Source organism: Oryza brachyantha, chromosome 6 (assembly GCF_000231095.2).
Source record: "Oryza brachyantha chromosome 6, ObraRS2, whole genome shotgun sequence".
Taxonomy (NCBI): Eukaryota; Viridiplantae; Streptophyta; class Magnoliopsida; order Poales; family Poaceae; genus Oryza; species Oryza brachyantha.
This window is the reverse complement of record NC_023168.2, coordinates 9,247,556-9,272,499: the sequence shown is the minus strand read 5'-3', so window position 1 is coordinate 9,272,499 and position 24,944 is coordinate 9,247,556. Positions and strand designations below refer to the sequence as shown.

General features: G+C 37.4%; 1 protein-coding gene across 1 annotated transcript; it reads left to right on the top strand.

Annotated features, from left to right (window-relative positions):
- The first annotated feature begins 1,701 nt into the window (after positions 1–1,701).
- Positions 1,702–5,870, top strand: LOC102699871 (formate dehydrogenase 1, mitochondrial). Its single transcript, XM_006656033.3, has 6 exons — positions 1,702–1,860; positions 2,285–2,456; positions 3,406–3,946; positions 4,029–4,153; positions 4,519–4,631; positions 5,464–5,870. The coding sequence occupies exons 1-6, from the start codon at positions 1,795–1,797 to the stop codon at positions 5,575–5,577; spliced, it is 1,131 nt and encodes a 376-aa protein (XP_006656096.1). The 5' UTR covers positions 1,702–1,794; the 3' UTR covers positions 5,578–5,870.
- Positions 5,871–24,944: the final 19,074 nt, after the last annotated feature.

The window sequence follows — 24,944 nt, the reverse complement described above, 5'->3', positions numbered from 1 at the left end:
GGGCCAATCAAATAGCGACAGAAGTGACGGCTCTAAGTTTAAGACTATTTTTCAATTATTACGTTACGGTCAAGTTCACGACGTATATTAATAGGCATAAGGGTTTAGGAATGAGATCTTCTGACCGAGGAACCGGCATGGATTATATGACACACGTGGATGATGTCATCGTGACTTTATGGTAGCGGATATGCTTTTTAGAGCATCCAAAATACGAGTTTAAAAGTGATCCTTATAACTTATATAAATTACTTTGGTGCTGTTGAATGGGTTAATGAGTCATTGGAAATGAAATAAGATGAGATATCTTTACTTATATAAACTACCAATATAATGGGATGCTCTTAAAAATTTATGGCTCACTGGGGTTGGCTCGAGGAGTACCCCTACAGTAGACTAAAGGAAGGCCTTAGTTCCAATAACAAAAAATTTCAAGCTGTCACATAAAATATTTAGATATATGCATGGAGTACTAAATATAGTCAAAAGCCCAATTACCCAGATTACGTGTAAATTATGAGATGAATTTTTTAAGCCTAATTGCGCTATAATTTGACAGCGTGGTGATACAACTAATGACAAATTAATGAGGCTTAATAAATTTATCTCACACTTTTCTCTCAGAATCTATAATTTATTTTATTTTAGAGTACGTTTGATACTTCAAATATGTGTCCCTAATCCGATGTGTCAACCAAATCCAAACTTTTTTCACCAACTAAGGCCCTGTTTAGTTCACAAAATGAAAATTTTTGTGTGTTAAGTCGGATATTTGATCGGATATAGGAAAATGTTTCTTGGACACGAATAAAATGACAAATTTCTTAGCTCGTCTGGAAACCGCGAGACGAATTTTTGAGCCTAATTAATCCATCATTAACACATGTGGGTCCCTGTAACACTTATGTCTAATCATGACGTAATAGGCTCAAATGATTTGTCTCACGATTTTCTCCCTAACTCAATTAGTTTCTTTTTTAATCTATGTTTAATGCTCCATTTATGGGTTGTTTAGATGAGGCTAAAATTTTTAGCTCCATGTCACATCGGATGTTTGGACACTAATTTGAAGTATTAAACATAGAATAATAAAAAAACTAATTCATAAATGAGGGCTAATCCACGAGACGAATTTTTTAAGCCTAATTAATCCATAATTAAAAAATGTTTACTGTACCATCACATTGGCTAATTATGGATTAATTAAGCTCATTAGATTCGTCTCGCGAATTAGTCTAAGATTATGGATGTGTTTTATTAATAGTCTACGTTTACTATTTATAATAAATGTTTAAACATTCAATATGACTAGTGGCTAAAGTTTAGCCCTTAGAAACAGAGATCCTCTGTGTGTCGAAGGATTGAACGTGATATTTTTTAGAAATTTATTTTGAAAACTAAACGGCCCTACACATGCATGCTGTAATACTTGCCCCGGACCCACCACGAGCCCACGGCCCAATCTTATCCGAACACTAAAACCCAGAAGAAGGTGGACGGGACCGTATCCGTATGCAACGCTGCAGACGCTGACAGGTGGAGCCGACGCGACAGTTGGCCCCACCCGTCATTTGGTCCACTCGGTGCTCACGTCTCGCTCCGCGTGGCCCCGCGCCGGCGCCCACGCGGCCCACCTGGCGGCGGCGTGAGGTGGCCGCAGCTTTATCTATCCAATCCACCCATCCCACTCCATGATTTTCCATCCATCGCGACGGCTGCTCTGCACTGATCGACTATCCATCACTCTCTTGCTGTGCCTGCGCTAGTCGTCTCCTCTTCCTCTTTGCTGGGATCATGGCGATGTGGAGGGCGGCGGCGGGCCACCTGCTCGGCCGCGCGCTCGCCTCCCGGGCCGCGCACGTACGCACCTCCACCTCCAACCGGATGTGCTCCTCTCTCTCTATTTCTTTTCTTTTCTTTTCTTGTTTGTTTGTTTGCTGCGCGTTTTTGGCTCAGTTCGGACTCGGGATGTGGATTTTCGTCTCTAGGTTAGGGTTCTACGAGAGCAAGAGAATTTGATTGCAGATTGGAGGGGGGGGGGTGCGGGGTGCGCAGGCATGCTATGGATTTCGTGATTCCGGGGATGCTTTCATGTTTCATCCCCTCTCGGATTTCCCTTTTCCGTTCCCCCCCCCCCCTATTTTGTTCTTCCTTGGGAAACGTTGATGAGCAATTATGATCGATTCTTCCTGATCTCTGCTGCGAATTTCGGTTGCTGAACAAATCCCAGTCCATGCAACTCTGACGAATGCCACCCTTTTTGGTTCTCCCTTCTGTATGGCAGACATCAGCAGGCAGCAAGAAGATCGTGGGTGTGTTCTACAAGGCCGGCGAGTACGCCGACATGAACCCCAACTTCGTCGGCTGCGTCGAGGGCGCTCTCGGCATTCGCGAGTGGCTTGAGTCCAAGGGGCATCGCTACATTGTCACCGACGACAAGGAGGGCTTAAACTGCGGTTAGTACTAGTTAGTATTTAGCTAACACAGATTCAGAGCTTGCTGTCCTGTTTTCTAGGAACCTTGTCTAATTTGTGCATGGCGTAGGATTCATGAGGGAAAGCTGAACATGATGCATTGAGTAGTTAGCATCATCTCTCAGCTTGTACTGTTGTATTGTGTTGGGACTGAACAGAGGAGGCTAGAGTGAGTACCCATATAGGTGGACATGAGCGTTTACTGCGTGGTTTACATCAGTGATGATTATTTTATCTTTTTGATCACGAGAGGTAAGGGTGATACTCATCTGGCTGATAGAAAGGTGGAAGGAGTTTCTTGATGAGGGCTAACTCCGGTGCATTTTACTGGTAGTAGAATTTAATCCATATCGTTGATCTATTTTTATCGGGCGACTATGATTAAATTATACTACCAACAATATTAGATGTAGTAGAAATTTGAACGGGTAATATTGTCCTTTTATTGTGATCTTTATTGCAAAAGAAATAAAATTACAAAATACTGCTATCAAGTAATTAACAAAGTAAAAAATATTTTTTTCTAATGGTAGTACTACCAGTAGAATGCACCGGAGAGTTGCTTTTCTTGATGTATGTGGAGATGTGGTTGGGCAGTCATGCTTTCACAGGTGGATTGGTTGCAGCCAAGTGGTTTCCTCGAGCCCATGGCTGAAATTAACTCATGTCTGTCCCCCCACAAAAAAAAAAAATCTATGTCTTTCATTGCTCTGTTTAGTTAATTCAGCTTCGTGTATGTGCCAAAATTTTGCACACACGTTTCAAGTTTCAACCCTTTTTTTTGGGTGCATATCTCTGGTCTGTATATTGGAAAAAAATATAGCAACTGTTTATGTGCTTTAGTTCTTATTAATATGGAATACATCTAGTTTGATAGCAATATAGCTCTGAACATATCTTTTTAACTCATCTTGTGCACACTTGTTTTCAGAGCTGGAGAAGCACATCGAGGATATGCATGTCTTGATCACCACCCCTTTCCACCCAGCCTATGTTAGTGCAGAAAGGATCAAGAAGGCAAAGAACCTTGAGCTGCTTCTCACAGCTGGGATTGGGTCAGATCATATTGATCTACCAGCAGCTGCTGCAGCGGGTTTAACTGTGGCTGAGGTTACCGGAAGCAACACTGTATCAGTGGCAGAAGATGAACTCATGCGCATTTTGATTCTGCTCAGGAACTTCTTGCCTGGGTATCAGCAGGTCGTTCAAGGTGAATGGAATGTTGCAGGCATTGCCTATAGAGCGTATGATCTTGAAGGAAAAACTGTGGGGACTGTTGGGGCTGGTCGTATTGGCAGGCTCTTACTTCAGCGTCTTAAGCCCTTTAACTGCAACCTGCTGTACCATGACAGACTTAAGATTAACCCAGAACTTGAGAAAGAAATTGGGGCCAAATATGAAGAGGATCTTGATGTTATGCTTCCAAAGTGTGATGTTATCGTTATCAATACACCTCTTACAGAGAAAACAAGGTTTCTTTTCATCATATCCTTGTTTGTCGAAAAATCCTATACACAGTACATCTTATCTGAATTTGTATGCTCCTTTCTTCAGAGGCATGTTTAACAAAGAAAGAATTGCAAAGATGAAGAAAGGTGTAATCATTGTGAATAATGCTCGAGGAGCAATCATGGATACCCAGGCGGTTGCAGACGCTTGCTCTAGTGGTCATGTTGCAGGTACCATCAACTTTTCATTTCTTTTAGTCTTTATCACATACTAGCATGCCTTTCATTTCTTGGAGCCTGTCATGCTTCACATTTAAGAGGGTGATATGAAAAAACTTAAAAGCAGGACAACGAACTATGTCCTATATGACAATTTGTTGTTCACAATTATTAAAGAAGATTTTCACAGAAAAATGCATATGTAAATTAGCTCTCTTACCATGATTTCATTTAATGATGAACGGACTACTGAATGTGCTTCCCATAGGGAGAATTAATAATGGTGTCCTCTTGAAAAAGTAGAAGAATGACGCAGTATTGATATTTCTATCTTCATCAGTATTTCCTTTAACATAAAAATGCCAATTCTTTATCAGGATATGCTGGTGATGTCTGGTTCCCCCAACCAGCACCAAAGGATCACCCATGGCGATACATGCCTAATCATGCTATGACCCCTCACATCTCTGGGACTACAATTGATGCACAGGTCAGCTATTATGTTTTCTACTCTAACTTAGGGCATAGGAGCATAAAATTCTAGTATCTGATTCTGGGTGTATTGTATCAACGCTTTAACCCGACTGTAGAACATTATGTCAGCTATTGGGATGAGTAACTCTTATAGTTACCCAGACGGAAGCACATGTTTTCCATGACAGAAAGATAGGTGTATATTTACATAGAAAGCAAGGTACATAAATACCAAGGGCCACTTTATACTATTGTTTCTTATGATAAAAAATTCAAATACAAGATTTAGTCCAATCTAGATTAGATATGCGCAACTACTTTATTCAGCCATAGGTTGAGATTAGGGGGTCAATTTCTCTGCGACATTGACAGCAACTACTGCTGCGATCATTTCTAGCATAGATTATATGCAGACATCTGGATTGCTCTGTTAATCTGTTTTCTTAATCTGTTTTCTATGCCTGTTGCTGACTATGGGCCTGTTGAGTTCCTACAAGTTTTTTTTCCCAAAAACATCACATTGAATCTTTGGACACCTAAACGAAGCATTAAACATCAATGAAAAAAACTAATTGCACAGTTAGAGAGAAAATCATGATACAAATCTTTTAAGTCTAATTAGTCTATAATTAGCCACAAGGGCTACAGTAATCCACATGTGCTTATGATGGATTAATTAGGCTCAAAAGATTTGTCTAGCGATTTTCAGGCGAGCTGTAAAATTCGTTTTTTCATTCGTGTCTGAAAATTCCTTCTAACATCTGATCATATGTCCAACGTGACATCCAAAGATTTTCTTTTCGCGAGATAAACACGCCCTATGTCTAACAAATGTTGAATTCCTGCAGCTGAGATATGCAGCGGGAGTGAAGGACATGCTGGACAGGTACTTCAAAGGGGAAGACTTCCCGGTTCAGAACTACATCGTCAAGGAAGGTCAGCTCGCTAGCCAGTACCAGTAACAGTCCCTTGTGTGTTGGATTGGGTGTCCATATATCCTCTACCCGTCTAGCTACCGGAAATGTGACATTTCTGAAGGGGAGAGACTGCTGGATAGTGGATAGGAACTGAAATACCTTGTGTTCTTGTATGAGTGTCCTCTGAGAACCTGTTGGATACCGGAAATAATGGATGCCTACCATGCCAACCTTGGCTGCGAAGAATAAGAAGCTTTCGGATTAAACAGTTCAGCTCAGTTCAGTTCAGTTTGTGTATGATCTTGCATGTGCTCTCTGTTATCCACCCTGTTTTTTTACTCGATTTGTTTTTTTTAACCGTTGACTTTTGACCATTTGTCTTATTTATTTTGTTTACAAATATGCAAAATTATAACTCATACTTAAAGAGTACTTCCTCCGTTTTATAATGTAAGATTTTTGACTTTTTTACCTGTAATATTTGATCATTTGTCTTATTCAAAAAATATAGAAATATGATTTATTTTGCTTGTGACTTACTTAATTATCAAAAGAATTTTAAGCATAACTTGTCATTTTTCATATTTATACTAAATTTTTAAATAAAACGAATGATCAAATGTTGAAACGAAAAAATTCAAATATCTTACGTTATGAAACAGAGGTAGTATTTATTAATAAATTAAATCATAACAAAATAGTTAATAATTACGTAAATTTTAGAATAAAATAAATGGTCAAACGTGGATTTAAAGTCAACGATTTTTTAAAAAAATGGTGTACTATTTTGTTGCAGCCTATAAGGTAGCGAATGCGACAGTACACCTTATTTATTACACGGTTACACGTCTTCTCCGGTAGCATCAAAAGCACTGGAGACGCTATCAAAACTATCCTCCCTGTGCTGTGAGTCGTCGGTACATGACTTTAGCCTTAGGTTTTGTTTAGTTCCTAAAAACCTTTTTCAAAAATATCACATCAAATCTTTGGACATCTAAATAAAGAATTAAATATAGATGAATATCAAAACTAATTACACAGTTATAGAGAAAATCATGAGACGAATCTTTTGAGCCTAATTAGGATATGATTAGCCATAAGTGCTACAGTAACCAACATGTGCTAATGACAGATTAATTAGACTCAAAAGATTCGCTCGTGATTTTCAGGTGGAATCTGAAATTTATTTTATAATTAGACTACGTTTAATACTTTAAATGTGTGACCGTATACGTCGATGTGACCAGTGTCCCAAAAAATTTTGAGATCTAAATGGTGCCTTAGTTTTACAAATACTATGCTTCTAAATTATATTTATGCTTATATAGGTCATATAATTTTTTATGCTTGTATAAAGCATGTAATTTTTTTATATCAGTGAGAATAAAAAAAAGAAGTATTACTCCGTTTTAGGTTATAAAATGTTTTGAACTTTTAGACATATCCATATCAATATAAAAGGACACAATAACCACCCCATCAATGACATGTGGGCTCTTGTCTGAACTATTTAAAAGTAGGGTTAAGAGGAGAAGATAGTAGTAGTATCAGCCTTTTTAATCAACTAAAGAGAAGTGGGTAGTTTCATCGAATTTTAAACTCTATGATTTTTTTAGGATAAGTTTAAGGGTTTTTGTTATTAACTTCAATTTTTCAATCTATATCCATGATTATTAAGTAGATAAGTAAAAAAACTCTAAGTAGATAAGTAAAAAAAGTCTACATACAATTGTTTTAAAATGAAATTGTGCAACCAATGTACTTCATCTAACTTTACGTGATGGTTTTGTGCTGCTCCGCCGCCCGCGCGTGACTTTAGAAGGCGGTGCGTGTATAATACTATAATAGCCACCCTATGACTAACTGGCTAAGTGTTGCTGATGTTGTTCACTTGAATAATACTATAAAAATATAAATAGAATAAGAAAACACCTATAGTAGTATGGTTGTAGGGTCGTTGGTTCAAACATTTTTTGAGCAGAACAGCCGGAGTTCTGCCTTGAATATATTAACAGAAGAGGTGTTGGGTACATTGTTTGATTACAATCTCGCCACAGTGAGATGGCAGGACCAGACGAAAAGGAGAAACCTTACGAAGGTCTAAATTATATTTGCAAAACTCTATTTGTCTAGTGCCTTGGAGGCTTGGAGCCTTGGACCACCAAGACACAAACCTAGCTCTCATCCTGCAATAAATTCTGAAAGATTCCCCCTCCCCTTCCCATGGGGTGTTTTCTGCACACCTAACTTTTCGCTTCTTGATAAGCTAAAATTTGAATTTTTAACTTTAAATTAGAGTTGATTTTGGATTTTTCACTAAAGTTTATTTTCCAGCATTGACTTTTAAATAACTAAGAATACATATATAAACATTTTACACGATGATTATTTTTTATTTATAAATATACCGTTTGGCAATCACCTCTTTGTCTTTCTCTCCATGGTGTGATTGCAGCCATCGTCGACCATCAGTCTGAAAGGTTATTTGAGTTTGAATTAGGAGGCGCATTGACAAAATTTTGAACTTGTAACCTCTGAATTTTTTTGAGAATTAACATTATTTGAATGGAAAATCGTAAAATTAGAGGGCATCAATGAAAAATCGCAAATTTAGAGTCATGTCGAACTGTCTTAGTTCGATAGGACCCCTATCGAACAACCAGCAGTCAACTAGAGAGGAGATCGAACCAGATCACCAGCGTTGCAGTTAGATAGGGCCTGTCGAACTTCTCCTGTTCAACAGGAGGCCTGTCTAACTTCCAAAGTTAGACATGCCCCTATCGAACCGTGGCAGTTAGACAGGTCCAGCTGGCTTAGGAGTCAAATGGGTGGTGGGCCCTGTCGAACTCCCTCCGTTCGATAGGCCCCAGTCGAACGCCCACGATTTTCCGCGGATGGCCTCTACTTTGCGATTTTTCATTAAAATAATATTAATTCTCAAAAAAATTATGTAACCTCTCCCACACTGTGGCTGTGAATGTACAATGCTTTGCAAGATGTTCAGTATCCTCGAAGGCTTCCGAACACAACCGTAATTATCCAATTAAATGCCAATTCTGTTTTAACAAATTTTCAGTAGCCCATCCAAAGAAAGCTTGTTTTGGTTCAGCAATTGCCTTCCATATTGCATTGAAATTGTGATACACCGCTGATAATATTACTGTATGTCAATTTAGTGAGACGATCGATTTATTACTAGTTTCACTCACTATAGAAGGGGGCGGCTAACGCCTATTGACATGTGCGGCTGTGCGTTGAAGAATAACGGGAGCGGAGGCAGCTTAGGCCCTGATTTAGCTTAGGATTACTTGTCAGGTGTACGATGAATTATTGTAATGAATTATCACTAGCAATATACCCGTGCTAACGCTACGGTCTAATTTAATACTGTAAATAAGATATTATAATTTCTTTTTAATACAATCATATATAAACTAAACACTCGAATTTGTTTGTTTATCAAACATTTATTAATTTAATTATTTAAACAAACTCTGACAAAATACCATCAAACCACCAGTTAAATGTGACTATTATAGATTTACATAATTAATTATATATTGGACCACATCATAATAAACTAAGAGTTTTCAAGTTTGAACACTAATTGCAGAACTTGTAACGTCATGTTTATATGCTAACTTTAGAAACATTACAATAACAAATTGATACACTAATTTCAGGATCGCTACAATATCAAGTTCACATATTGCAATAATAATTTTAATGGAATAATTTAGTCACATTATCTAATATTAACATAACATGTAAACTCTATAAAACTAAATTTAAGGAAAAATATTTTACACAAATATGAGTTACATCATATACAACTTTACATCTTCCTATAAAAAAATTTGTTGACGTTGTATATATCAAAAGGACAAAACAACGGTGCAACTCTCATGTCTAAATTATTTTGAGTCCTAAAAAAAATTTCTTCTTGTCTTCTTATATTACATGAAAAGATATTTAAATCAAATATAAAGTGATCATATAATTTTAGCAAATATATATCGCACGTGTTCTTTGTAGTTTAAAAAATATATGATAGTTTTTAAAAAAGTGAAATACTAATGATATATTTCATTAGTTGTGTTTCGAGTTCTTTATTATCAGTAGGTGCACATATCTTTCCATGATTTAAAAAATATTTTACAATGATGTGTTATTTGACAGATTAAGAAATTTGGTTATTTCATATAAAATATGGTGATAATAAAATATTTCTAGAACACTAGATACTCATTCCTATTTTAGTAGAGATTTTTATCTGATAATATTGTTAATGACTTGGCTATTTCGGCATCAAGAATAGTGATCTAGAGCCTCGATCAATCTTATGTTTAGTGCAACTTTGGTATGATGCTGATCACGAACTCCATTGTATTTGTATCATTATCGGTGTTCTAACGGTTTGATTAAAAATATGATTGAACTTTGATTTTAAAGATATATATATATATATATATATATATATATATATATATATATTGCATGTTTGTTGAAATTTATGATTAAAAATATATACATATCTTTATATAAAGCCTAATATATAGAAATTGTTCTAATTGGAAATATTTTTCTAACATTTGGAAACTCTATAATTGGTAAGATAATATCTAATTTGGAAAGTCACTGATATATAAAAAGTCTATGTAAAGAGAGGTAGAGTATGTCCTTGCCATCCAATCTTATTAAAATGATTTTAACCATCGGATTTAAAAAATGATGAAAGAAGTATGTAGAACAAGTAAAAGTATTTGATGCGCTGTCACGCCTTGAGTTTATCCTAGCCCAAAGCAATTAAAATTAAGCACCAAAAATAAATTGCTTAATTCATGCATGAGAAAAAAACCCGTGTAAATTAATTTAATTAAATTGAAGCTTCTCAGAATATTCTAAATATCCCAGAAGCGCTCAAAAATATTAACATGACTTATACATGAATTTCAGTGCATAATTTTCTTAAGTAAATTAATTAAAATCAATAGGCAAATTCTTTTTTCCTTCCTTTTTCCTTTTTCCTTTTTGCCCTCTCCTTTTTCCCTTCTTCTTTTTCACTTTTTCCCTCTTCCTTTCTCTCCTTTTCCCTTCTTCTTCTCCCTCCCAGCCAGCAGGTCGCCGGCCCACTCCTTTCTCCCCCACCGCCGGCCCGCTCCCCCTCTTTTTTTCCCTCTCACCCGGCCCAGCAGCGCCCACCTCCCATCTTCCCTCTCCACCTCCTCCTTCCGCGTGGGCCGGCCCAAACCGAGCTGCCACTCGCCTCTCTCTCGCGCGCCCGAGGTCTGGACTGCCACTCTCTCCTCCTCGGGTGAGAATGACAGGTGGGGCCCACATGTCATACCCCACCTCTGGACGGCGCCGCGATTGACGCCTGATCCTCTAGCCGCGTTGGCCGTGCCTGCGCCTCGTTGCCTCGATTTCTCTTGTCCTCGCCTGCATGTCGCCGCTAGTCACGCGAGCTGCCATCGGCCGTCTTGAGCCAAGCCACGCCGCGAAATCGCCCGCCCGCTTGTACGCACCGCCGTTAAAAATAGTTTTTTTTCCCTGTTTCAGTAGTTTTGTAGTCCACTTTTACTTGTTTTCCTTGTTTGTTACATAGGTTCGGAGCCTATCGACACACTGTTTTTCCTCGAACTCGTCGTAGAGGTTCCTCGAGGTTCAGAGTAAGCCACGCTACAAAAGATGTGTGGTTTTTGACGTCGTACTTATGTCATAATACATAAAATTTATGTCACAATATAAACTTCGTGACATCTAGTTGACGAAAATCCAAACATCAAAAACCACTATCACAAATTTGTTTTGTGACATCTATATAGTTTCATGTCATAAGTATATGATAATAGATTTAAATGTCATAAAGATTTATGACATTGATTTGTCATCATAAAATCCTAAACATTGTCACATGGTCTATTACGTGTCATTGATAACATGACAGCTAATATCAACAATTATTATTAAACAGCATATTTCTTTTTTAACGGCAGCCATTATTTTTTGACAGCTCATTAATTATTTACATTGGTCCATTAATTATTTAACAATGGCCCATTATCTTTTTAGAACTGGCTCATTTTAAAATAGGCTCATTTCAGAATTGCCTCATTTTATCAACCAACTATCAGATCAAAGCACAGGCCATTAAATTTGAGTCCACCAAACACAATCCAATTTCTTATACATCTCAGATTCAAACCTAATAACATATACTATCTCAGATTTAATTAATAACAGATACAATCAGAATACAACAAAGTTCAAACAATAGTTCATCTCTTCTGGTGACTGCTTCCAAGAGTAGCAACCTGTAAATGTACGAACACCATGCGGACTCATTGCGTCATGCTGACTCATAGACAAGCATCCTGCAACGTGAGAAGAATAATGTAATAAATTCACAGGAAGTACAGTTCGATACATGTAAAGTGACTTCTATGAACATGGCCTGTATAGATTATATTTACACATTTTTACAGTATATGATTTTGTTTGCTTAAGAAAGCAGACAACCTGTAACTCCTAGTTCAGTTAGCTGGTGGTAGTGTACATTCCAAAAAACTAAGATTACAGTAGCATGCCTCAATGCAGTAGCCTAAGATTACATGGACAAATGTTGCTAAAAAGCTTTTTAACTGCAACATCAATTCCATTTATAAGATGACCATGATAAACGACCCCATAAGCATCCTCTCCTATGATATTATCATCACAGAACCCAGTTGTTGCGTGCTCCAAATCCCTGAGAGTAAACCAATGTCCCCAACCAAGATGAGAAATAAACAAACCTTTAGATTTTACATATTATAGCTCTCAAAATCCTGACAAAAAATACATATGAAAAATAAACAAACCTTTAGATTTTAAAGAATGTTGTGGCTCTTTATAAAAGAACATATAGCAAAGCATACCCATCAGTTATATGAAATGTTGGATTGGAGCATTAGTAAGTGGAAGAATATTGGAGCATTATGTACTTACTTTTTTTTTTATTTTGACTCAGCATATGTAGAGCTTAATATGAGTTTTTCTAATCAAAATGAAATTATTTGCCTATCACTATCAGATTAACTATCTATCTATACCTCCATAACTATACAAATTAGTCTCACCATTGATTTCGTAGGGTAATAATCATTGATAAATAAAGCACAATTTTAAATTTTGCTATCAAGATTACACTGTACACATAATATTTTCTTGGATGGTAAGATAAAGGCAACCGCATATGAACACATTCAGGTAATATATTAATACAAATTTTGGTAGCAACTATTCTTTGGTGTTAATACATTTAATATTATTTTGTTGTTAACTCTCATGTAAATCATAGATTGTATAATCCTTTAAGATCTTCCGAAATCATCTACGATAGATGTACAACTTTAATGTGCTATCTGGCAAACTAAATATATAGGCAGTAACCAAACATGCCAGTGCAATATATAGATCCATTCGTCATCGGATGATAGGATATCATATCTTATATAGTGCAGGAGCAAGAGATCAGGTAAAAGAAAGCAGAAGTAGAGGTAGCTGCAAACGAACGTACATGCGTACACATGGCGATCGTGTTCTTCGACGTGGAGACGACGACGGCGTCTCGGTCGGATCATCATCAGCGCCTGCTCGAGTTCGGCGCCATCTCGTGGTGTGCCCCAGCAAGCTGGTGGAGGTGGACAACTACCACACGCTCATCCGGCCGGCCGACCTCTCCGCCGTCTTCAAGCGCTTCACCGCGGCCGCCCGCCGCCGGAGCCCCTCGCGGTGGTCGACTTGCTCAACGTGCTAGCGCAGGACTTTGGGCGCGCGCCGGCGACCTCAAGATGGCGAGCGACGAGTGACGATGAAGGAGGGAGAAAGCCGGGGCGGCGAGCGACGACGGAGGAGGCCGTCGCTGAACTGCCCGGGGGCCGCCGCCCGCCCGCCCGATCTGGTCGCCCTCCCCGTGCCGCGCCGCCGCCCAGCTCCATGCCGCCGCCTTGCCGCCGGATCCCCCGCTCCCGCCGCCAGCCGCCCCCGCTCACGCCGCCCACTCACGCCTCCAGATCCGGGCGGGACGAGGCCCGCGTCGCCGCCCACTCGTCGTCGGCGGCGGCGTCCCCGAGTGACTCCTGCTCGGTACCGAGAGAGAGAGAGAGAGAGAGGGGAAGAGAAAGAATGAGTAGAAGGGGAAAATACCAGGGAGGAGAGAGAGATGAGGAGGAGGAAGTATACAATTTTTGAAATAGTGAGGGAAAATTTTTACTAGAAATTTCAAATCGATTTTTATGGCACTAAATAAACTCGTATGTAAAAGTTGTAAAAAATAAAGTTGTAGAACTCATTTAGATCTACGATTTTTCTTTTGATCCTTTCTCCATCCAAGTTTGAATGAACTATATAAAATTTGAATTTCAAATTATGACAAGTTTAAAAAAATACTTTTAAATACTAAATGATTTCAACCGACGTTGTATAAATTATCAATATATACAACTTTTGTTTTGGTCATTTTTCTATAAGACTCTGTTTCAATAATTTGAATTTGAATTTCAAGTTATAACAACTTCAAACAATATTTTCTAAATTGTTAATTAATATTTTCTAGGTTGTGACATATAAATTTTATAAATATTATATTACATTATATTATCATTTTATAAATTTCTGATTATTTACAAAAAATAAATCCAACCATAATTGACTTTTGAAAAATATATTTTTCGTATTTGCTTCCCTTGTTAATTCTTTTAACCTTTAGTATAAATTATAGAATTAAATTATCATTTAATTTTTTGATCCTGAAAATATCATATTACTGCATGATGTATATTACTGCATGACTTCTGTGATTTGAGCATGGATGTTTTTGTGCGATCTAAGCAAGGATGAACAGAATGACAAAAATTTCGTGTCATCTACAATGTATGATACGAACAATGTTAGAAATTTTGTATGGTCTGTTTTCGAGACTAGCCACATTTCTGACTTCTCATATGGTTGAACATTGATGGTGTTAATGAAGTTGGGCTGAAATAAATAAAAGAAAAAAAAGAAAAAAACAACTTCTAACATGGCAATAGTGATGCCAACATGGAAAAAAAAATAATTCATTAAGTATTTTGTGACACACAACCTTTGTCATATATTTATGACATTACAAAATAGGCCTTATGACATAAGCAGATATCGTAACCGGGTGACATTGCAATACGTATATGACATCTGTTGTGACACATGATTTTTTATTGTCATTAAATTGAAATACCTATTACATAGTGTCATAAATCAAATGATATAATGACATTATATCATGTTGTCATACTAAATACGTCAAAAAACCATACATTTCTTGTAATGCCAAGTGGCACCCCGTCCTTAATATATTAAACCCATGATTATAAATTTCCCATTTTATATTCAAATATGCATTGATTTATTTAAATCTACTCTATTTATTTATCGGAAATTTACCTATGGTTACCTGTTGAATACCATTCAATGTACCAGAGGTAATTTGACTATAATTAGGCTCAGAAAATGCTTAGCCATGCTTATGGCCCATTTAGTAGGGTTCTGAACTCTAGATCCTAGCTCCAAACTCCAACTCCAGTGAGAATTGCTCTTGTGAGAGCCGGAGAGCAGATCAAAACTGTTTGGCTAGCTTGGTCTGCTCCAGAACTCCTAAAAGAGAGAATACGAAATATATTGATAATAATAGCCTTGCGGATTATGTAGTCATGATTAACCATAATTTAATTATGTTTCTTTTCATGTAATTAAATACTGATTATTTTTCTTTTGAACTTCAACAACACAACTATATGGCTATAAAATACTATATGATAGTTAACACACAATATAAATATTTACTGATAATATATAGTTGCATGAGTGGCAGATTCAAGTAACTACAATAAAATAATAAAGAGTAGTGGGTCTTTTGGCGTGGAGGGGAGCTGTGGAGCAACAAAGACCCAGCTCCACTTCTGTAGTTCATTTTTCAGGAGCAGCTCCGCCAATTCCGCTCCAAAAAATTAGAATCTATATCGTTTGGCATAACTCTGGCTCCAGTTAAGTTGGAGTTGGGAGCTAGAGCTGTGCCAAACGGGCCCTTAGTTCAACTAGCTCATGGGTTATTATTTAGCTAATGCTTGACTTTGATAGTTGCTGATGATGATTAATTATACGGTGAGAGTTAATGACAACTAAAATACTACTTAATGGTGGGCTGTGGGTGCATGATTTTGAGAGTCACACCCATGACAAGTAAGGACTGGTTCTTGGAAAATTCTGAAAGTCTTACGCATACTAACTACAAGCCAGAGTGGGCAAAGGTGGGACTCATACCTTAGCTTGTCCCTATTCGACGTACCCAGGTAAGGCTTGGCGTGATGGAGTATGGATGGACCCCGTGATGATCTATGTTGCTTCTGGATTCATCTAAACATAGGAGAGGGCTGCCCAACTTGGTGTAAAAGAGGGGGCGAAACATACAATGTAGTGTGATTGATTAGGGAGGGTTAGGTGAAAAGTCTTATCGTGGTTTTGGCTGCCATCGTTTCGTGGTTACAACTGCTTATAAGCCAAAATTTGAATTCTAAAACTTATTTTTGGGCTTAATTTTGTAGTTTTTTCATCGTGTTTTTTATAACTTTCGCTTTTGAGCACTATAGACACGTTTATTAAAGTTTTACCTGTAAATTATTATTCGTTTACAAAAACACGTTTTCGCTTTTTCTTCTGAAAAGCGAAACGATGGGAGCATTTAATTCTGCGGAATCATGGTGATACATTGGTGCACAACAACGTATGTGAGACCATGTCCTGTGGGTAAAGTTGTACACATCTGATTAGAGTAAAACTATAAATAGCTGTGTCCGTGGTTATGGGGCGAACGTCCAGACTCGCTGGGATTAGTCTCATCTTTAATAACTGGATTAATTTGGAACTGATTTGACCCCATCGTAACGTGATCTAACGTTGGACAGTGGTTCGGGTCTGTCGCAACGTGGTGTACCTTTGGACAGTGTGGTTTCGACATGGTGTAACATTGGACGGTGGAGGATTATTTTAAATGTTTACTTTACGTTTTATTCAATCTATTTTATTTATTATTTTGCTAAATATTGCTGTTTTATGCAAACTAACCATCTCCTCGTTACCAATTGCATCAATTTCTCTTTCCTGGGTGTTACTTGTTCACTACTGTGGTTTGTACTAAGCCCTATTTAATTTTTCCCCACCAGAGCAAGAGCTAGTGAATGAGTCAGAAGAAGGTTGTGTAAGATCAAGGAGTGATCCACATGTTTTTCTGATGAACAAATTGGTGGTTTGCGAGTTAAATGTTTTTGTGAAAATTGACCGGGCGGTCAGACCGTAGGTATATGGGCGGTCATACCTTTCAGATACCTGCGGTCAGACCGCAGGTATCTGGGCGGTCAGACCGGTAGGTCAGCCCCGAAAGTTTCAGCTTTCGGTTTTCTTTTCGGTTTTGGATTTGTTCCTCGTGAATTCGACTTCTAGTTGGTTTCTATACGTATGTGTACTGTTGTTTTGCTAATCATGAGTCAAGTTGGAGATAGCTTGGTCTCGGAATATGGTTTCTTTGTTTGATTCATGTGTAGGTGACTTGATGCCTTGGGAGAGTATTGCCGGTGATAGATCGGGAGTCAATTTGGAGATAAGTTGACGTCCGGTGGTCAAGATATCATATGGGATACCTAGGCTAGAGTTCAATGCACGTGGTGGTGAAGATTCCATGTAGCATACGATGGAGATATTGTGTGCGTATGAGATATGGAAGTTGAGTTCGGATAGAGTCCGGATTTGAGAAGATTTGTTGTATTAGAGATAGAGATATGGTTAGTTACGGATAAGGATTGGTTTTCCACGAGATTGGGAGTCCTAATTCGTGCTAGATACGTGGGCCTTGCATACCCACGTCGAGGTTATAAATAGGTACCAAGGGGTATGCCCCCGGAGAGCTTTTTTGTGCCGTTTGAGAAGAAAAGTTAGGGTTTCGACTCTATTTCGATTCTAGATCAAAAGTTTTGGTTAGGAGTGCTTTCTATGCACTTTGTAAACACTGGTTGATCAATAAAAGTCGAGAGATTCAATCTACATCTTGAAGCTTTGTCGATCGGCGTTTCTCCAGGATCCTGACGGTCTAACCGCAGGTAGGCTGGCGGTCTGACCGGCCACTCAACGTCGGTCTGACCGAGGTTATGCGAGCGGTCTGACCGGCCATATAACGTCGGTCTGACCGGTGGCATAAACGCAGTGCCACCGGAGGCTTCGGTAAGGCTTTTGTGAAGGTAATCTTTTGTTTCCGCGAAAAGATTTGGTTTTTGGTCTAGCTATCATTCACCCCCTCTGGTAGTTCTTTTACTTTGTTGCGATCCTACAAATGGAATCAGAGCCTCGTTTTTTTCTTTGGATTTTAACCGATCTAGAGATTTCTCTTGGATTGTAACCGATCTAGAGTTTTCTTGCCATGGCTCACAAATTCACAACAAAGCCTCATGTTTTTGATGGATTGGATTTTACTTATTGGTGTGATAAGATGCAATCTTATATTATGGCTGAAGATTATGATGTTTGGCAAAAAGTTGCTCAGCCATATGAGATTTCTGAACAGATTAATACTCCTGCTTTGAAAACCGAGTTTAGCAACAATTGCAAAGCTCGAAATATTTTATTGAGTGGGATTTCTCGTTCGGATTTTGATCGTGTTTCGCATCTTAAAACTGTAAATGAGATTTGGAATGCTTTGAAAAAGTTTCATCAAGGAACAACGAAGATAAAGGAACTCCGTCGAGATCTTTTCAAAAAGGATTACATTAAATTTGAGATGAAACCTGGAGAAGCTTTGGATGATTATCTTACTAGGTTTAATAAAATTTTGAGTAATCTTAGGTCTGTTGATTCTGTCTATGATGTTAATTATTCTCAATCTGAGATTTCTCGTCACTTTTTGAATGGTCTCGAAATATCTGTTTGGGAGATGAAAGTTACTACCATTCAAGAATCTACTGACATGTCTACTTTGACTTTGAATTCTTTTTACACAAAACTCAAAACACACGAGATGAATATCCTCTCTAGTAAAATTGATTCTAAATCCAGTGCTTTGTTTCTCCCTCGACTTCTTTTGATATTGGTGCTTCACCATCTAATTCTACCGCTCTTGCTTTGATTAACGCCATGTCCGATGAGCAACTCGAACAATTCGAGTAGGAGGATTTGGCTTTGGCTACTAATAAGATTTCTCGAGCTATGAACAATGTCAGGTACAGGAGAAGAGGAGGACCAGCTTGTTGCTTCGAGTGTGGTGCGCTTGATCACATCCGCTCGCATTGTCCTAAGCTCGGGAGAGGCAAGAAGGAAGATAATGATGAAGACAAGACCAAGGACAATAAGCCCAAGTTCAAGAGCACATTCTAGGGAAGGAGGACCAAAGGGAACCTTAAGAAGATGCTGAATCAAGTCTATGCCGCTTTTGAGCCTATAAGCGATGTAGATGGAGAGAGTGAAGATGAAGATAAAGCAAAGAACATCTCTAGTGTCTGCCTCATGTCGCGTGGAGAATCAGATTTAGAATATGACCACAATGAGGTGAGTTCTCTTGAAGAAGCGATTCATGTTTTAAGTGCAAAAATAAGAAGTGTGAGAAGATGTATAAAAAACAAGAGTTTATAACTGAATCTCTGAATGCTGAAATTTCTAGATTAAAATCTCTTATTCCTAATGATGATGATTGCAAAAATTGTGAGGTTTTGATGCGTGAAATTTTGAAAATTAGAGATGTCAATGTTTCACATGATTTGGAAACTAGATCTTCTCTTGCTCTTGGTTTTGCTTTGCTTACACGCACTTGTAATGAGTTGTTTTTAACTAGAAAGATGTTGAAAAAAATATCAAACTGCTTTTTATGCTAGTTCGATGTTTAACATGCTTTGTGCAAAAAAGTTAAAACAACACCGTGATGTTTCGGATTGCTCAACATGCACATCAAGTAAGATGAAGCTAAAATTTGCTTTAGCTCGTGTTGAGTACATGAAAGAAATTATGAAACCTAATGGAGTGTTGTCTTGCCCCAAGTGTCGTAATAGCAAAAGTGTCAAGATTGATTGTAAAAGCTGTGCTAATCTTGAAAAGGAGGTTTCTTATTTGAAAAGTTATTTGAAAAGATTTTCTGATGGTAAGAAACAACTTAACATGATTTTGGATCAATCTAAAGTGACTAGCTGCAACAGGGGTGTTGGTTTGAAGACTTTGACAAAACCAAGTAATGAAAGAACCGTGTTTAAGTCTGCTGGTTTTATGTCCTCTCCGTCTGAAACATGGAAAGAAACAAAAACAAAAGTTTCAAAACCATCTATTTCTGAACAAAAATATAATTGCTCCTTCTGTGGAAAAGATGGACATCTTGTTGGTTTTTGTTTTAGATTAGCTCGTAAGCAGAAAAAAAGAGAGAAATTGCTTTTGCAAAATCTAAGCTGCAAAAATCTGTTTTTTCTTCGAGGAAACCGGTCAGACCGCAGTGGGTTGCACGGTTAGACCGATGACCGGTCAGACCGGCTACTAAGACACGGTCAGACCGAAGGTACAGAAGCGGTTAGACAGGGCCCCGGTCAGACCGGCTACTGCACCTCGGTTAGACCAGCCTCGCAGAGATTTTTCTAAAAATTCTCAAACTGGTTTTGCACGATGATATATGCCTATTGGATCTACTGGTCGTGTGTCTCAGTACTGGATTCCTAAATTTCTTTTATCTAACCCCAGTACTAAGGCTTCGACATCCTCTCTTGTGTAGGCTTTGGTGGCGAGGAAGGAGAACGTGTGGATCGTCGATTCCGGTTGTTCACGGCACATGACTGGTGATAAAAATTGGTTCTCCTCCCTTAAACAGGCATCCAAGACTGAATCGATTATCTTTGGTGATGCTTCTACTAGTGCCAGGTATGGTCAAGGTAAGTGACAAGTTTGAATTGAAAAATGTAGCTTTTGTTGAGGATTTAAAGTATAATTTGCTTTCAGTTTCACAAATTGTTGATGAGAGTTTTGAGGTTCATTTTAAGAAAACTGGAAGTAAAATATTTGATTCTTGTGGTGATTCTGTGCTGAATATTTCTTGCTATGGAAAAGTTTTTAAAGCTGACTTTGATAATCTAGTTTCACCTGTAATAATATGTCTGGTTGATAAGTTTAGTAAAGATGTGATGTTTTGGCATCGTAGACTTGGACATGTTGGTTTTGATTATCTCACTAGGATAAGTGGTTTGGATCTTGTTCGTGCTTTGCCTTTCTTCGTGGAGAATTGGGAATAATTCATCCTTTTGGCATGGTTTGAGGGGAGTTTTGCACCTCATGGTTTTATCAAGCAAAAAAAATATAACAATAAGAAATTGACAAAGAGAGCTTTGTTTTATACATATGGTATTTCATATGCATATAGCAATACTATGAAGATTTATTTGTCTCTAGCATAGTCTGTATGTATTCTAGTCTTTTTTTATAAAACTTAGACATTGCTTTTAAGGGATATGATGCATGACACTTAAATTCTACTTGAATTAAAAAAATTATGCAATATTGATGCTAGCATATGGTTTGATTCATAAATGCTTGTATATATGCTTTATTGATTTGTTATTCCTCAAATAGCTTTTAAATTGCTCATTATGCAAGAGAATAAAAATATGAGAGAAAAAATGAATACCGAATTCTTGGACAGTCTCGACGACAATGACGTATTCGATGTGTAAGAAAAAAAGGGTGCCGAATCCTTGGATAGTCTTGACGACAAGGACGTACCCGAAATAATTGAGAGAAAAATATGAGCAAAAAGGCTCAAACAAACAAAAAAATATGTAAAAAATTCTCTTGAAAATTTTGTGCTAAGGCTAATTTGAGAAAGAGTGATAAATGCAATAGGTATATATGTCTAGTTTTTATTCTTCAATCTATGTGCTTGTAACAGTGTTGCATTATAACTCGTTTGAAATCATGAATTTGATTGTTGAGTTGACCTTAATTGTAAAATCTTTGATTCATGATTATACTTTAATACATGCTTGCTATATTATAGATGAGTTCATCTTCTTTTTATTGCAACACATGACTTGATATGCTGTGTGTATGCTAAGCTCTTAAACATTAATGGACATAATTTCTACGCTTGATGAAATCATTGTCAAAAGAGGGAGAAGAGTTTTGGAAGAGAGAGCATGTTTTTGGAAATTTGGAAATTTCTTTCTTTTCAAAAGTGAAAGATGTTTCTTTTAAATGCTTTTTGGAGTTGCTTCACAAAAACAACAAACAATTTTGAAGTGTTTGCCAATGTGTTCATCAAGGGGGAGACTGTAAGATCAAGGAGTAATCTACATGTTTTTGTGATGAACAAATTGGTGGTTTGCGAGTTAAATGTTTTTGTGAAAATTGACAGGGCGGTCAGACCGCAGGTATATGAGCTGTTAGACCTTTCGGATACCTGCAGTTAGACCGCAGGTATCTGGGCGGTCAGACCGGTAGGTCAGCCCCGAAAGTTTCAGCTTTCGGTTTTCTTTTCGGTTTCGGATTTGTTCTTCATGAATTCGACTTCTAGTTGGTTTCTATATGTATGGGTACTGTTGTTTTGCTAATCATGAGTCAAGTTGGAGATAGCTTGGTCTCGGAATATGGTTTCTTTGTTTGATTCATGTGTAGGTGACTTGATGCCTCGGGTGAGTATTGCCGGTGATGGATCGGGAGTCAATTTGGAGATAAGTTGACATCCGGCGGTCAAGATATCATACGAGATACTTAGGCTAGAGTTCAATGCACGTGGTGGTGAAGATTCCATGTGGCATACGATGGAGATATTGTGTGCGTATGGGATATGGAAGTTGAGTTCGGATAGAGTCTGGATTTGAGAAGATTTGTTGTATTAGAGACAGAGATATGGTTAGTTATGGATAAGGATTGGTTTTCCACGAGATTGGGAGTCCTAATTCGTGCTAGATACGTGGGCCTTGCGTACCCACGTCGAGGTTATAAATAGGTACCAAGGGGTATGCCCCCGGAGAGCTTTTTTGTGCCGTTTGAGAAGACAATTGTTTTAAAATGTTTTTAAGTCATGGAATCGTGTATTCGATTTGTCATAGTGTGTACTCGGGCTGATTCCTACACCGAGATTAATGCATATTGTTCGGAAATTGGTGCAAATATCTGGGTGTGACATGCACTATAGGATAGATAATCTAGAGCCTAGATTAATATAATCTAATAAGCTCATCCAAAAATGCTTTTTAAAAGATTACTGGGTGACTTTAGACCCACTGTCCTTGGATACTTTTAAATAATTACATACCTTTACTACTTTTACTATTTCTTTATACTTTAGCTTATAATAATCCAACTTACAATAATCTGACTCAATAATATAGCTTATAATAATTCCTAGCTGAAATAAACCGGACATTAATTCACTAGTACAGAACACCTTATCTGTCACAGGTCAATACCCTTGTCGGTAACGGATTTTGGTTCCATTAAGAATGAAGGATTACTGATATAAAAAATCATCGGTAACGGATAAACCCCCGTTACGGAAACGATATATCCGTAACGGGTCATGATTATGAACCGTTATAGAAATGATATATATAACGAGTTATAACTACGAACCTTTACGGAAATACACTCTAAATACCAAAAAAATAGTTCTAATTTTATTCTTTTGACTATTAATTTTCAAGTCATATAATGCATATTTGAGTCTCTATATGATCTTAAATTAAAAAGTTCTCAACTACAAAGTTGGAGTTCTCGATGAGATCTACAGCTTTCATATAGGGATTTTCTTCATCCAAGGTCATTTTTAACTATTCATTTTCAAAATATATTTAAATAATTGTAACGTATATTTGGCCAACAAAAAATTCAAATGAAAATAAAAGTCAATTATAAGTTGTAGATAAACTCAATATCTATAACTTTGATATAGAGCATATCTTTATGTGATGTCATTTGAAAAATTCAAAAATATCATATATTTGAAATATATCCAAGCAATGAGAAATTTAAATCTAGACATGTAAACAATGTCAAATGAAAAACCATTACAAAGTTGTAGACCTATCCGAGATCTACGCTTTCTCTATAGAGCACATATCTATTTGGCATTGTTTTCTAAATTCAAAACTTAGTTTTTTAGAATAGATCTAATAATGTTCTGTAACACATATTTGACAATATAAACAATCTCAAATGAAAATAATATCAATTACCAAGTTATAGATCTTATCAAAATCTACAACTTTTCTATTAGGCATATCTCCATCCGAAATGATTTTAAAAACAAAAATATTAATTTTTAAATGGGACTTTTCTTATCCGTAACGGGTCGTAACTACCGACCATTACGGATATGATTAGTTTCCGTAACATGCCATAATTATGACCTGTTACAGATAAAGTTAGTTATTAGTAACGGTTCGTCATATGACACCCGTTACTGATATGTTCTTATCCGTAATAGTCCATAACTAAGACCCATTACAGATAAGGTTAGTTATTTGTAACGGTTCGTCTTACAACACCCGTTACTGATACGTTCTCATTCGTAACGGGTTGTGATTTTATCTCGTTGTAGATCATCCGTAACGGTCCGTAAGTACAACCCGTTACAGATAACTTTATATCCATAACGGGTCATTCCTAGCGGGCATATTTGAAACGAGCTGCATTATAAAACTTTTGTATCATGTTCATAGCGATCTAAAAACAAAAGAATAAAAACAAAACTATGATAAAAACCTTAAAATTAACTTCAGATGTACGGTTGAAATTTCAAAATTTTACCTTATAAGGATAAGTAAAAGAGTGTTATTAATTTCCTCGTATGGAACAACGATTCGTGGTTTCGTCCGTGGGGAGAAAAACGATTAGATTGGAACAACCACGAGGGACGTGCGGAAGAATTATTGGAGGCAGCTAGGGCCTCACAACTTTAGTACCGCTGCTTTGCGCGTATATGTCACGTAGCTTTCTTCCATGTCGCCACGGCTAAGCGCTTCGCTAGTGCCATATTCCCTCGCCTGCCTGTTCAGTACTTTTCACGGACATACCAGCTTTATCTGGATGAAAACCTTACGAATAGAGATTTCGTCTGCCCTGGAGGAAAAAAAAATAAACGACTATGGATACACTTGAGAACCGGTAAGTCTCTTAGATACTGTGGATCTGGATAGAAATGTGTATATGTTTTTTCAAACACAAATACAAATATAGAAAGGCAGTTTTTGACGAAATCAAATCAAAAGAGTTGCTCGGGTATTGTTATTATATATATGGATATCCATACAACACATAATGTATGCCTTTTTTTTTTGTCATAGCTGTAATGCTCTAACCAACTTAAGCTTTAAATTGTATTTTAG

Excerpts from the sequence above, each read along its gene's own strand:
- LOC102699871 (XM_006656033.3), top strand. The coding sequence starts at position 1,795 with ATGGCGATGTGGAGGGCGGCGGCGGGCCACCTGCTCGGCCGCGCGCTC. Across the intron at positions 4,154-4,518 it reads CTCTAGTGGTCATGTTGCAG|GATATGCTGGTGATGTCTGG; the intron begins GTACCATCAACT and ends ATTCTTTATCAG. Across the intron at positions 4,632-5,463 it reads GGACTACAATTGATGCACAG|CTGAGATATGCAGCGGGAGT; the intron begins GTCAGCTATTAT and ends GAATTCCTGCAG.